General features: G+C 45.5%; 1 protein-coding gene across 1 annotated transcript in view; it reads right to left on the bottom strand.

Annotated features, from left to right (window-relative positions):
- Capn8 (calpain 8) overlaps window positions 1-14619 on the bottom strand; it is a 92368-nt gene that overhangs the window by 22605 nt on the left and 55144 nt on the right. The window contains exons 3-10 of the mRNA XM_076873063.1: window positions 13343-13461; window positions 12706-12839; window positions 11618-11786; window positions 10771-10854; window positions 9444-9529; window positions 6703-6777; window positions 4512-4672; window positions 1702-1877 (exon numbers count right to left, since the gene is read on the bottom strand). Of these exons, the coding sequence (XP_076729178.1) occupies window positions 1702-1877; window positions 4512-4672; window positions 6703-6777; window positions 9444-9529; window positions 10771-10854; window positions 11618-11786; window positions 12706-12839; window positions 13343-13461 (1004 nt within the window). The remainder of the gene's footprint in view (window positions 1-1701; window positions 1878-4511; window positions 4673-6702; window positions 6778-9443; window positions 9530-10770; window positions 10855-11617; window positions 11787-12705; window positions 12840-13342; window positions 13462-14619) is intronic.

Raw genomic sequence — 14619 nt, 5'->3', positions numbered from 1 at the left:
GATCACACACATGAGAGTATTTCATAAGCAGCTATAATGTGATGCCTGAAGAACTGGCATGCTTAATGTATTATTTATGAATGCAAATGCTATATCACACAATGCTATCATGAAACGAATGACTATGTAAGGTAGACTCAACGGATGGAGAATTGGAAGCACTATCTCTGAGTAGCTAGCTCACCCTGCAGCCATGTCTGCTTACTCTTCTCTCTCCAGAACCCTGACTTTCAAGCTGTTGAGATGCACATGGTATTCCCTCAGGCTAGAATGTTCTCCCTGCTGCACCTTTGAAATCTAGGGAATCTTTTGAGGCTCTGATCAAAGTCTCCTTCTGCATAAAGCTGAGGATCCCCCAGCCCACCACGGTGGTCACAATCATAGCTGATTAGACTTGCCCAGTGGTGTACGTCTGATTTTCCACACTAGATGGTAGGCACTCTGAGGGCAGTAACCGTGATATTCCTGTGTGTCCTCAATTTTCATCTCCACACAGGGTATATTGTAGATGCTCACTAAAGTTTGTTGTATTGGCATGAATATAAAAAGTATCTTCTTATGTTTTTATGCCTATAAGCAATGATTCTGGTTTTGTAATATTTACATTTTAGGTGAGGCTAGAAGAGCTGATCAGGAGTAGGATTGTAATTTATTTATTTGCACTTCTTTATCCTGCCATTAAGCAGTAACTGTTCCATATACCATCCCTCCAACATGTAACACACACACACACACACACACACACACACACACACACACACAGTGTAAGGCCCTAAGTTCTAGAATATGAAAGATTAAGGGGTAGAGGAGGATGGTATGAGTTTGGCAATTGCACTTTTCTTTACTGGTTACAACACTTCTTTTTCTTGCATGTTGGGCCATTGGACTGCCTATCAGCTTTTGGTCTTTTTGATTAAAATCATTATTATGTTTTTATCCCAAGAAAATCATTTTTAACAAAATTATAAAAAAACCCACCACAACCACCATGAATCCCTCTGGAATTTGTTCTAAGGAGTCTTTGCCTGTATGAAGAAGTAGATTCCAATTTGTTCCTTGCTGGGTCATCAAAACCTAAATATTTTACTTTAACATATCTGTGAGGTTAAGTTGGCAGAAAGGTGGTTACTAGGGGAAAAAACTGGCATAGTGAACCACAGGCTGAAGGCCAAGAGCTGTACTGGTTGTGTTCCCCAGTCTAGAGACATCAGAACCCAAAAAGGCCGTGTGTCCCCAAGTCATGCTCTGTATGTTCCACAAATGTCTCCAGATTCCCCATGGTGAGAAGAAGGGGGTTTGTATCTTCAGCTCCCAAATCTAACCTCCTTCTCCTACCCAGTGATGCCTATCATCCACCTATGTCACCTCAAGTGCCTTTTGCCCCCATGTTCTTCTGTCTCTTAAGGTACCTATACTTGGAAAAAGCATCTAATAAACAAATTTTCAATGAGTTTTTAATTAACAGGCAAAGTTAAGGAATTGCTCATCTCAGTTCTAACAACAGAGACTTGAGCCATAGGAATGAATCTCTAATTATGTAATTCAGGCTTCAGTAAGGCCATTGGAAGAGGTATTAGGAGAATAAAGACAATGCTCGATTAGGAATATTTAAGCAATAGAATATGCAGTCTGATTATGGGCCAACACATTCAGACCAAAGACATGAAGTTTACAGTAAATAAGAACCCAACTCTTCAATACCTGGTAGATAGCATAGCCGATGCTAAGCATGCCCTGCCCTAGCTTCTTCTGTCGCCTGCGATTTTTCTGCATCAGACCCAACAGCACCGTACAGCAGGGTTCACCAACTCCCTCCTCCTGGTCTTCATCTACCTCGTCCAAATGGATTTTGAACTGTGGATTAGTCCAGTAAGTGGCTAGAAATCGCCCAGTAATGGTGGTTCCATTGTTGGGGGGTGAGGAGATGGGAAAGAATAAAATAAAAAAAGAAGAATCTTGATCATCCCATTGAAAGCATAACTCTGGCCAAGCCATGCCTGGTGAGCAGACCCCAGAAAGTATTCTTTAAAGGTGGTCCCTCCTTCCCACACCACACATGAGCAGACTCATCCCATAGCACCAGGAAAGATTGCACCTGTTCATTTCATCCACCCAAGCATTCAATCAAAGCCAGCCCTGCTTGACTGGGAATATTCAAGTTCCCAGGATCCTGGGATTACCCTGGGCTGCGCTGGGAAGTAACCTCCAAGTCCCACTGGGGAAATAGTTAATAGCTCCTTGTCCCCAGCTCCTGGACTGTGGGGGAAAAAATCCCAGAGGAAGGGAGATCTCATGAGAAAAGCATGTCTTAGACAGAAGAGGACAGAGTCCCAGAAGAGTCTGAGAGCTCCCCTGAACAGCTAGAAAGCCGTCTGACTGACATATGTTCTCCTTCAGAGAAGACCCCAGCTTCAGACCACAGCCCAACGCAACCCTGAGAACAAATCTTCTGTCCACCAGCCCCAGGACCTCATGATGGTAACGGTGTTGCAGCCCATTGATAAAACACACTCCCTTCAAGAGAAAGTCATTTAATCATGCATGAGGAATCATGCAATTAGAAAGCATTTGTACACACCATCTATGGATATTTAAAAGGAATTCTTCATTTCAAAGATGAAGTTAATTTAAAACAAAAATAAAAAACTCTCTGTTTGGTGACTGCACAAGCCAAGAGGCACAGAGAAGTGAAAAGGATCATCCAAAGGCACACAGCAGCAATTCTATGACAGTTCAGAGCAGAGGATAATTGAAAAGGATCAGCCTGACAGGTGTCTCTAGGCAAGGGCCTCAACAATTTCAATAATGATGTGCCCTGAGGGGACAAAGGAGTGGGAGAGAGTGATTGGTTTTTGAACTCTGTTTTGGTTTTATTGTTGTTGTTTAGATTTGGGGGTTTTTCGTCCTCTAAGTGAGGAGCCAACTCCATGAAATAACAATAGCACTCCCAAGTGATCAAGAGCCACTGGTTATTTTTTTCTTAACAGTATTATTCAATGCCACCTTCCCGGAATCTCCACTTCCAGGTTTTTGATTTGAGGCACAAGTGTATGGATTTTAAAGCCAATGATCTGTAGATTCCAGGGGAGATAGAAAATTCAGTAATCTTCTATACTTACATCGTTACCAAAGGGCAAGAACAATCCATCTCTTCCTGACAGCTAGTTGGCAGCACAGATGGGATTATGATTTGGTATAGACAGATACCTTGGGCACCCCCTACAGTTCTGAGCTCCCAAAATGATCCAGGCGAATTTCCTCTAAGAGCTTGCTAATGGTGAGCATATTTTAATTTCTCCCAAATGCAACATTACTGCAATCCCTACATTTTTTGTTTACTCCTTAACAGTACTGTAGGAAGAGAATGGGCCATAAAGATAATACATCCCATTTGTATGACGCTACACAGTTTACAAAGTGCTTCCTTACACGTTCTGCTTTAAGATGCTCACTGAGACCCAAGTAAGGTGGAAAGTTAAGAATTATCACCCCATTCTGAGGATGAAAAAACTGAAGCTTAGGGAAGGGAAATGTCCCTCCCAGGAGTTCACAGTGGTTCAGCTAAGCAACAGGGGCAGGACTACAGACTCCCCTCATTCCAGCATTCTGGTTTTTGCCACCAAAAAATAGGAACTCTGGTTGGATAAAGATGGAAGAGAGACCTTGTCAAGCCCCCAGACCATATCCACATGGGGTTTTATGAAAATGCCACTTCCTGCACTGAGCTGTGTGCTGAGAACAACATGACTGGCCCCACCCCTGGGCATACCCACTGAGTCAATCAACCCAAATCAACTCATCAACAGCAAACTCGGCAGGGAGTGGGAAGGGGGGTGTTGCAAAGTGAAGAGAGTAGGTTTAGCTTTCCTTCATTTCTCCTTAAGAGATGTGGAGTCATTTCTCAGAACTTCTTCATCAGGTGCTGCTTCAGCTGATTCAACCTAGGAGGAGCCTATGCATGTACATATTAGTGATCTTTTGTGAACCAGGGAAGACTACCCCGCTTTAATAAGATGAGGACCCAGGTTAGTGTGGAAGCAATGGTTTGCATCAGGCTCTCCCTGCAGGCAAGCCCCAGTGACTCCCATAGGAGTGCAAGGTGGCCACACACATGCCCTGTGTGTGGCCACCCCTGACCTCCACTGTCTCGCCCTTCCAACTCTGATTCAGATGCCCACACAGAACAAACCAGATACTCTGTGGGGTGCAGCCTATAGGAACAGCAGCTGTTGGGCCCCTGTTCCTCTAGCAGGGAAGCCCAGGAGAACAAAAGGTCTTAGCCAAGAGCAAGAAAGTGGTTAGTAAGAAGCACATTCTTTGGAGGCAGGAGCAGCTGGGCAAAGCAGGGCTGATTTGAACACACAGAAGCTGAGATCAAGCCACCCATCCCTGCTGCCCTGGCCTCTGAGCATGAAGACAACCAGAGCCTCTAGTCTAAAGACATTATCCCAAGATTAACATATGAAGTCATCCAGCTCAGGGAGGACCAGACAGGCAGTGCTCCACCTTACCTGGGTAGTTCTGGCAGCCACCTGCGGTGGAACCCCGTGTCCAGCGGCCATTGAACAGCACCAGGTTCCATTTGTGCACCTCGTCACTGCTCAGAGAGTCTGGGGAAAGGTTGCAGATCTCCAGGCGGGAGAACTGCTTTAAGAAATCTGAAAATGACATCCTGGGGGGGGACAGAGGAACCGGAAGACTCTCAGTCAAGGGAGCTGGGCTGGAGGGGTGATTAAAGGGACACCCACTAGCAGAGTCCTGTGAGTGGCCTCAGAGGCTAAGGGCTCACTGACTCTGTTCAACAGTCCACTGATAGGAACCAGGCAAAGGTCACCATCCAAATTCCTCTTTGTGGTTAGCATCTCAGCTCTAGAAGAACCCACTTGCAGACCTACCAGCCACACAGAGTCGGGGCAGAACCCCAGCCTCTGTCTAAGCTGGGTTAAGTCTGAGTCCATAGGAATTTTCTTCCTATTTAATTCTCAGAGATGTACAGCATAGAGATTTCCTCTAACTCCTACCATAGAAGAAGGGGATCCTTATCATCTTCCCTAGCCTCCAGCAAAGGAAGCCATCCTATTGTGATGGTAAGGCGAATCTTAGCTGCCTGGAAAGCTCCTTCATCCCAGTGGACTGACTGGGTTGACTGGAGGCTCTTTCTGTGTGTAGAGATTTATACATCATCCATCAGAGAGGATTCTTTTGACCACCAGCTCCAAAATCAAGTCCTGTGTAGAATCTTATTCTTTTCCTTCCTAGTACCTATTACTATTGTAAATAGTTATTAATTCTGTGTGTCTCTTACACTAAATTTATGCTCTCTGGGTTTTGGGGTTACACTTTTTTTATACGTAGGAGACTCATAAGTAGACGATCAAGATTTTATTCATTTAATTTATTATTGTCCGTTTAATGTCTATAGTACATAAGGCTCCATCTTAGGGGCTGGGGCATAGTAGACTAGATAATAGCAGACTTGCTCTTAAGGGATTTATGTTTTGCTGTGAAGAATCAGATAGTAAAAAAGTCAACAAACACACACACAAAAAGAAAGAAAGAAAGAAAGAAAGAACTAGAAGTAGAGCTCTCTGCTCATTGGAAAGGCAGACAGGCTTGTGGCTTAAGGCCCAGATATCTTGATCTGGGTGCTTTAGATACATGAGTAAAGGTAGAATTATACTAGAGCAAAAAGGGGGTGAAGAATGAAAGACACCAAGCCAGGTGCAGTGGCGCATGCCTCTAATCCCAGCAGCTCAGGAGGCTGTGGCAGGAGAATTGTGAGTTCAAAGCCAGCCTCAGCAATGGCGAAGCTGAGCTGGGGATGTGACTCAGTGGTGGAGTGACCCTCAGTTCAATCCCCAGTACCAAAAAAAAAAAGAAAAGAAAGACACTGCCGCAGTCTGGCTGGGCACAATTCAGGAGCCACTTGTCAAAAGAAACTAACTTTATTTTTAGAACCACACACACCAAACAAAACCGCTCCTCAGGAAAAACCCTCAGAGCCCAACTGCCACCACCGGCTTCCCACAAGCCACTCCCCCAACCCCCAGCCTCTCCACCTCCCACAATCCTCCTGCTCTTGAGGCCGATTGGCTGGGTCATGTGGGCGGAGCCAAAAAAGTCCCCCAGTGAGCAGCTCCGTGGCCTGAAAGGGCAGGGAAACAGCCCAATGAGCATCACCGCAGAGGAGCCAATCAGCTAGATGGTGCTGGGGCCACTGTGAAAGTTTCATCAGCTGGCAGTCTGAAAGTTTGCTGGGGCCCCTTCAGCTGTGGCTCTCAACAGACACCATGGCCAAGAACCTTGTCATTTTCCTAAAAGACCTGGAGATGGGCTGTGCCCATATCAGAACTTGGAATGGACTCACAATTAAGAGGTGGCTAAGCAGCCTCTTTTAAAAAAAAAAAAATTGTTAGTTATAAATAGACATAATGCCTTTATTTTAAAATATATATTTATTTTTTAGTTGTGGTGGACACACAATATCTTTATTTCATTTTTACATGGTGCTAAGGATTGAACCCGGTGCCTCATGCATGCTAGGCGAGCACTCTACCTCTGAGCCACAACCCCAGCCCACAATGCCTTTATTTTATTTGTTTATTTTTATCTGGTGCTAAGAATCAAACCCAGTGCCTCACGCATGCTAGGCAAGTGCTCTGCCTCGGAGCCACAGCCCTAGCCCACTAAGCAGCCTCTTACCAGAATTCTCCATCCTCAGCTTTCCTGTCCAGCTCTTCCTTCTGCCTGGGATCTATGTAGTTCCATTCAGGTGCACTGGAGGGGCCAGGGGTGGAACAAAAGTGGTCATTGTCAGATCAGGCTGGGCAGGCAGCAACCAAAGTTGGCAGATTTAAAAGGGCCGCTGAACAGGCTTTATTGAGATATCACTCCCGGGCGGAACTCCATCAGACCCACAGAGGGGACAGGGGAAGGGTCTGAGGAGAAACCGAGTGGAAGGCTCGGCCGGACTGGACTTTTATGGGGCTTACAGCAGGAAGGGAAGGGCTTGGGACAGGAAAAGGTGTCTCTAGGGTCCCTTGCCCCCTTGGAGTTGGTCAGGGAAGTTGGCTGAACCCCAGGATTGGCCAGGGGGTCCTGCTGATTGTCAGGCGTTAGTCAGGAGAGCTGGCTGATTGACAGGCGTTTCCGCCGGCTTCTGATTGATGTTCAAAGCAGCGCGGGCTGCTTTGTTCTAAGTTGCCACTAAGTCGCCACCAAGTCGCCACCAAGTCGCTGCCACTGACCTAACAGTCATTCCTGAGGGACAAGCTATTTACTGCATTTACTAAGGGCCAGAAACGAGGTCTCAAAATACAGCAGGTAGACAGACAGGCTGGACCATATGGAAAGGACATAAGGCCAGGATATGGCACCAGCAGGGGACCTTGAGCGTGCAACAGAAGCATTATGGACCTGCTCTGTCACTCTCTGAACAAGTTTTACATTTTCATATAGGATACCCAGGCCCCTGGCCACAAGAATGAGGAAGTCCAGGAGAGGAGATGCAAGGGGTCCAGTGACAAGAAGGGCAGGCACTCTAGTATCCTTTAGTAAGTTGTCATTCTGGCTCATCTGTCAATCTGGGATGAATATATTCTAAGAAGGTCTGGCCAGCTTAGGGTACATGGATACGGTCCACTTTCTAAGCCTGCAAGAATAACTATCAGGCCCAGTTTCATGGCAGCTTCCCTGAAGGAGTGTCACCCTGTGAGGCCTCCTGCTGTTGACCTTTCCTTGGCAATATCCATATACTTTGTTTAAATGCCATCTCCAGTTTATCTGACATTTCCAAAGTCAGGTTTTCCTGAAATACGTATGCAACATCTAAATAACTGAGAGTATCAAGATCCACTTAAAACACACACACACACACACACACACACACACACACACACACACACACACCCCTACCTCTTTCCTAAATATTTTCAGCAAAACCCAACCCCTTCCTGCCCCAGCATAGAAGCTGAGGCACACCCAAGTTCAGCATCCCCCAGATCTGGCCTCCAATGCCCTAGGAATTAGCAGAAGAGTTTAGGAGAGTTCTTAAATTCATGAAAACACTCATTTAATCAGAATAGATCTTGGAATGTGCCTGTTATAAATAAAGATTAGGAGACAAGTTGGAAATTTGCAGATCTAAATCTTCCAGTTGGTTTTAACAAACTGGGGAGAAGAGGGACAAAAATCTATCTAGACATTGCACTGAGTTAGGAATGTGATTTCAGAGATCCAGCACCCTCCGCCAACAGCCAGTATGTAAGTATCCCGAGCCGTGTCTACCTGGTAGAGCCTCCAGGACTTGACTCCACCCACACCCACACCCACTCCAGCCCTTGGGACTTTCCCACCCTGTCAGGGATTGGGTGGCATCAGAAGAGGAGATGAAGTCAAGCAAACCCTTTTGACATCTTTTGAATGGCTTTTGGTAAAAACGGACAAAACTTGAGGTTTCTATTTCATTCAGTCATGTCATCCTTTTAGGGCAGATGGCAGAATTGAGGTTTTGGGGTGTGCTCAATGTTAGGCAGTGGACTGGAGACTCTCATTCAGGAAGCCCATCTTGCATCCCTTCCTGACAAAGGCCTGGAGGAAATTTCTGTAGCTCTGAGAGATAATAAGCCATATTATCCTTAATTAAATGTGATAAAGCACTTTCCTAAGGCCCTGTGGCATCACAGAATATGGACAGAGGGAACATTCAAGGCTTAAGGATGTATTGGGAGAGGGTAAGATGGTGAAAATTCTCATTTCTAGTGGCTCTTTATTAATAAGATTTGTGCATTGCAATTCATTCCCCAGCACCAGCCTTCCTCCCCTGGGCCAGCTGTGCTAACTTGACAGAAAGCACGCCACACCTTCCCCATCCTCCTGTGTCACAGAGACATCGATTCCAGGACACAGCTGTCCTGGGATATCACCGTTTCCGAGTAACTTCCCCCCAAGCAGAAAGGCTGCCCTCCAGTCAATGATCAATACCCACCCAGGTCATGAGCTCATGGGGTGAGCAACACCCCCATTCATCAATGCCTGCCTGGGGCCATGACTTCCAGGATCAAGTTTCATTTTCTCAGCATCTTCATTTCCTTTCATAGCTGAGGGGCTTGGCCTTTTGTCAAAGGAACCAGTGTTTGTGGAGTGGAAAGATCAGATTGTGAATGATCGATTTGACCACCACGGTGTAGTAGGTAGAAAACAGGTAAACTGTTTGGCACTAAGCAAAATTCAATGGAGCTGCCCAATTCTCAAATGCCAAGTCAGAAATTGGGAATTACAGACTTTGCTTTTCCCAGCCTGGAACCAGTTAATACTCTTCTGAGCAGGCTGAGTGATTTTTGGACAGTAAGTACTTCAGAACTCACTATGAACTCATTATTGTGCTTCACAAGACACTTCTCTGTGGAAGGAAGTAATACTGGGGGAGGTAAAGAGGAACCTACTCATCGCTCCAAGCTCCCGTCCACTCCACTTCGCCCCATGGATTCCTGAGTCTGATCAGCTTCTCTGGGCAGCCACGGAAATCCACCTGCAAGGTCCATACACACAAAAGCAATTACAGCCTGCCCTGCATTCATGTGTGCACCTGGAAGGATTTGCATAAAATTTTTCAAATGCCCCTAAATGACCACACGTTTTACTTTCTTTTAACAGGTGCTTTCAGGCTTTGGCCAAGTGTTCTATTTTTCACAATTTGAATAAGTAAAGAGTGAGCTGAGTACAAAATCAAGTTCATGTCTTCTTTAACTTGGATTTAGATTTCATGGTTGACTAAGATTGACTCTGTTCTTAATATATGAGACGTCACGGTACACCCTCTGAACGAATAGCCCAGCAGTTAATATTCATTAAGTACATATGAACTAGGCACTGTGCTGAGCATTTCAAATGCATAATTGCCTCATTTAAACCTCAGAACAACCCTGTGAGGTGGGCACTATTATTATCTTCATTTTGCAATTCAAAAATCTGAGACATAGAGATGCTCAGTTTTCCAAGACTACTTAGCTATTAAGTGGTAGGTGCAAGATGAAAACCAGAAACTGAATTGCCAAAGCCCAAGAGTGGGGATACTCATTGAATTTCTTCTTTTTTTTTTTTTCTTTTCAGAGGCCATTGGAAAATTCAAAGCAAAACCAATTTCTCAAAGATAACACTGTCTTTAGCCTAGGTGGATGTATCTTACCTTAGTTGCATGGTGACTATATTTTCCATTGTAAACCCTCCAAATGTTTTTGGAAGTAGTCAGAAGATAAAAAATAAAATTAATGAAAATTATAGACCAGGCTTTCAACTAATTGGGTTAGAGAACGAGAAACACCTGCTTGCCTTCTCATTATTATAGCCCTCCCTAAAAATGGAAGTGGGAATTTATCTTTTTTTCTTTTAGGGATCCTATGCATTTCCACTCTTTATACAAACAGACATCTTGCAATGAATATAGGACCTAACTGACAATCTCTACAACTCTCCTGGCCACATCTCAGAAGAGAAGTTAACTAGAACTCATAGAGATGGGTCAGAGGTGTTAAGTTACCCATCCATAAGAGTGTGAAAATCAGAAGGGCCTTCGTAATGAGCAAGAACTAAGGGCACATCTGTGGCATCAAGGGCTCTGTGCAGCAAGGTGACCCCCTCCTCCAGCAGGGCAGGAAGCACCAAAGCCAACTCTAAACCTCTTAGGTGACCTCCTGTCTCTTCTCTCAGATATGTTCTGAATTTGTGGTAACAGCATTTCACATTACCTTCCCCTCCTCCAGCTAATTTTACCTCTTCAACTCCAGTAACAGAGTACGCATGACTCTTAACCAGCTTCTGGCTGGTGATGGCTTCTGCTTCAGCTGCACTGGAGACCTGTGTTGAGGAGAAAGTCAGCTCAGGTAGCTAACCTGAATGCTTTGGTGTCATCCCTTTCCAAGGATACACTACAAAGCCAGAGGGCCCCAGTGTGGAACTAGCAAAGCAATGAGCCTCAGGTAAATACAGCCGCCTCCATTCAACACTCTTTAATTAAGCCAGTCAGGTGCTATGTGGCTGCCAAGCTGGGAATCTGACTTACCAGTCATTCAAATGCCAGCAGCATTTATTCTCTGTGAGTATCCTTCTGCTGCCCAAAGAAAGCTATCCATTTTGGCAGCAAGAGAGAAAAGGAAAGTATGTCTGGTCTCTTTGACCACCTTGAAAGTCCAAACAGGCAACCCTCCTGTCGGGGCATGATGCCTACCTGGTTTCAGAACCTCTTTCCTTTTTCTTCAAGGATCTCCAAGTCCCTTAAGTATTATAAATCACATTCATTTTCCCAAATCTCAAGATGATTTAGCAAAAAGAGAGTAACAAAGATAGAGTCTAGGATCCAGGGAGCAAGACTATGTTCTCGGGGCAATTCCTGCAGTACTAAAGAGACTCTACCAGCAAGGGAGAGATCGGGGCTCCAATGTGATGAACCCCAGTTTCTATCCATTACTTAGTTCTTAGCCAGCTCACATGTGCCGTGGATACCAGACTTGCCCATTAAATCCCAGATTCTGTCAAAGCTTTCCCAGGCCTCTCCCTCCCTATCCGGTCCCTTCTCGACCATACCCGGGTAGAGGTAACAAAGAAAAGTATCCTGGCTCACATCAATGGAGCAACCCAGGAGAGACCCCGCACGGAGGGCTTTTCTGATGATATGGTACAGATTGGTTGGTGGCTTCTTCAGGTCATAAAACTCAGAGATACCACCTGTGAAATCCTCAAACCCTTCCATTGTGGACCCTCCAGCAAGAGCCTCATAAGAACCATTGAGCCTGTTGGAAAAGGAAAAAAAAATGTGCACCATCCACAGCCATTTGCAACCCCAGCAGAGGCCTACAAGGGTCGAGGGAAAAGATAATGTTTTGACATTGTGGTCTGGAAGGTCAAGGGGGACCCTTTGCCAATTTTGACTCTGGGCCAGGAAGGGACTTAGGCCACTGTTTCACAAGGTAAGCTCAGCATTTCACTAGCAATGGATCTCACACAACTTCTCTCCAGGCTACACACTCTTTTACAAAGCCAAGGGCAACCCTTCCACTGGTGACCCCAACCGCTAAGTTTTCTGGAGGTTTCTAGGGACAAAGAGAACCTCTCTAAAGACTGAAAGGCATCTGCTGAAGCTCACTTAGGGAACAGGACTGGAATGGAACTGGGATTGCAGAAAAAGTTATCAGTAAATAAGATGAATTCAAAGAAGGAGTCTTTGAACATCGAATGCCAATGAGAACAATGGCTCCTGAGGAAATGGTGGAATTTTGGTACCTAAGTACGTTTATTTTCTTCTTCATCATCATCATACTCTCTTTAAAAAGTCACATAGGACTGGGGTTGTATATAGCTCAGTGGCAGAGCACTTGCCTAGCATGTGTGAGGCACTGGGTTCAATTCTCAGCATTGCATATAAATAAATAATTTTTAAAAAAAACCCTCACATTGCCCTAAAATTTATCTTGGGGTTTGAAAGAGAAAAAAGCTAAGACCCAGAGAAGCAAGGCAGCAAGTTCATCATCCCCACATTCCCATGGGACAGAGCTGAGATTTTAAGTTCCCAGACCAAATTTCCATTTCTATTCATTCTCAAGGGGTGCTCCTCTGGCCCTTGGAGATCCAAGTGCTGGGGAAGACTTGGCCATGACACTCTGAGTTTGGGGAGGGGAAACAGGTGTGGGAGAGGACAGGTGCCCCACTTACTTGGCATAGGCTTTCTCCAAAAGTGCGCTCCAGAATTCATTGCCTTCTTCAGAGTGTAGGAAGAGCAGCTGCCCGTTCTTGGTGGGCAGCCTGTCGTCAATGACCACCTCCACCCACTCTCCATACTGCCAGAACTGGGTGTGGGAAAGCACAATGGCTGTTCATACAAATAAAGAAAGGGAGTCCCTTTGGTGGCCCCCAGATGGGAACACTGGGCTGCCAGAGATCAAGTCTCGGGCGTTTCATGACCCCCAAGCTCACGAAGAGCAGGATTTATGTCAGATGAGCCAGGAAATATCTAGTTCAGTCTCTTGAGTTTGTGTTTAAGAGAACTTTCACAGCATCACCCAGTGTGACAATGGGTGACTCATTCACTCCTTTCCCGATCCTCAGCCCAAAGTACCTTCCTCAAGGGGAGATGGGAAGGAGATAGAGGCATGGATGATTAGATGGAGGTATTAAATAAATGGTTCGCCAGCTAAGTATACATGCACTGGAATCACTGGGAGGGATTGTTAAGCATAGGTTACTGGGTCCCATCCCCCCAAAGTTTCTGATTCAAAGTTTCTGATTCCATCTGAAGTGGAATCTAAGGATGTGGAAAGTAGTGACAAAGGCCAGGAGCAAAGCACAATACCTGAAAATGAAAGATGCCCGCATAGTTCTTCTGGAAGGTCTGGTCCCTGGGGACCACTCGGTAAAGCAGCTTTTCATTCAGGGTGAGGGAAGCAATGGCCGCCAGAAGCCAGCAATCACCTGCACAGCGTCATGGAGGGCACAGACGGGTCAGACCGGGTGGTAGGGTCTCTGCTTTCTCTGACTCCCACTGCCCCAGTTACTCAGAGTCCACATCTGTCTTAGTCTGTTCTTGCTGCTATACCAAAATACCTAAGACTGGGTCATTTATAAAGAACAAAAATTTAGTTCTCCTAGTTCTGGAAGCTGAGAAACTCAAGATCAAAGCACCAACAGGTTCAGTGTCTGGTGACGGACTGCTCTCTGTTTCCAAGATAGCACTTCATCTCTGAGTCCTTACATGGCAGAAGAATGGAAGAGCAAAAGGGCCCATCCCCCTTCAAGCCCTATTATAAGGGCACCAATCCCTTTCGTGAGGGTGGAGTCCTCATGAATTAATCACTTCTGGAGGCCCCACCTCTTAATACTGTCATAGGGGGGTCTTAAGTGAACTTCTCATCGAGTGAATGAATATTTCATCTTACTGGCCCAATGTTGCCTCTTTTCAGATTCACTACAGATCCCTAGCCTAGAAGTCTGGGTATTAGGTTTCAGCATATGAATTTGTGGGGGACAGCACATGACTCCCTTCTAAGTCAGGTAGTCAGATTCTCTTCCTCTCACGTGAGACTCACGTGTAGCAACCGGCTTCTGGGGCCTCACTGAGAGCTGTCTACACAGATGGGGAAAGTCTCTGCTCCTTCCTATCACCACTCTCCTCCCACACATGCTGACTATTTCACATCTCCCAAGCAACCAACCAGTGCAGTGGGAAATGAAAAGACAGCAAAAGGGAACAAAAATGAGTCCCTTTGGTCCCTTATTGGCAACTCTGATGAATTTGGTTGGGGGGTGGGGGAGATACTGAAACTGTGTAGCTAGCCCATAATGTGTGCATGTGAGAGAGAGTGTGAGACAGAGTGGGTTCCTTGCCCCTTGGGGCCTTGGATAACAGGCATTGGCTCTGTGTGGTCTGTCCTTTTATGTTTCAGAGTTCACTGTGAAAGCGTTGATGGTTGCTTTTAACACTCTTGAGATATTGATTAGCATTAAATCATCATAATCTGAGGCAGAAAAAAATAAAAGTCAAGAGAGGTTAAAAATCCTGGAGCTTGCTGTTTGTCACTTTGAATATTTAAGTAAACTCAAGAGCAAACAGTAAATCTCTTTCTGGGCAAG

Source organism: Callospermophilus lateralis, chromosome 13 (assembly GCF_048772815.1).
Source record: "Callospermophilus lateralis isolate mCalLat2 chromosome 13, mCalLat2.hap1, whole genome shotgun sequence".
Classification (NCBI taxonomy): domain Eukaryota; kingdom Metazoa; phylum Chordata; class Mammalia; order Rodentia; family Sciuridae; genus Callospermophilus; species Callospermophilus lateralis.
This window is presented reverse-complemented; position numbering and strand designations above follow the sequence as displayed.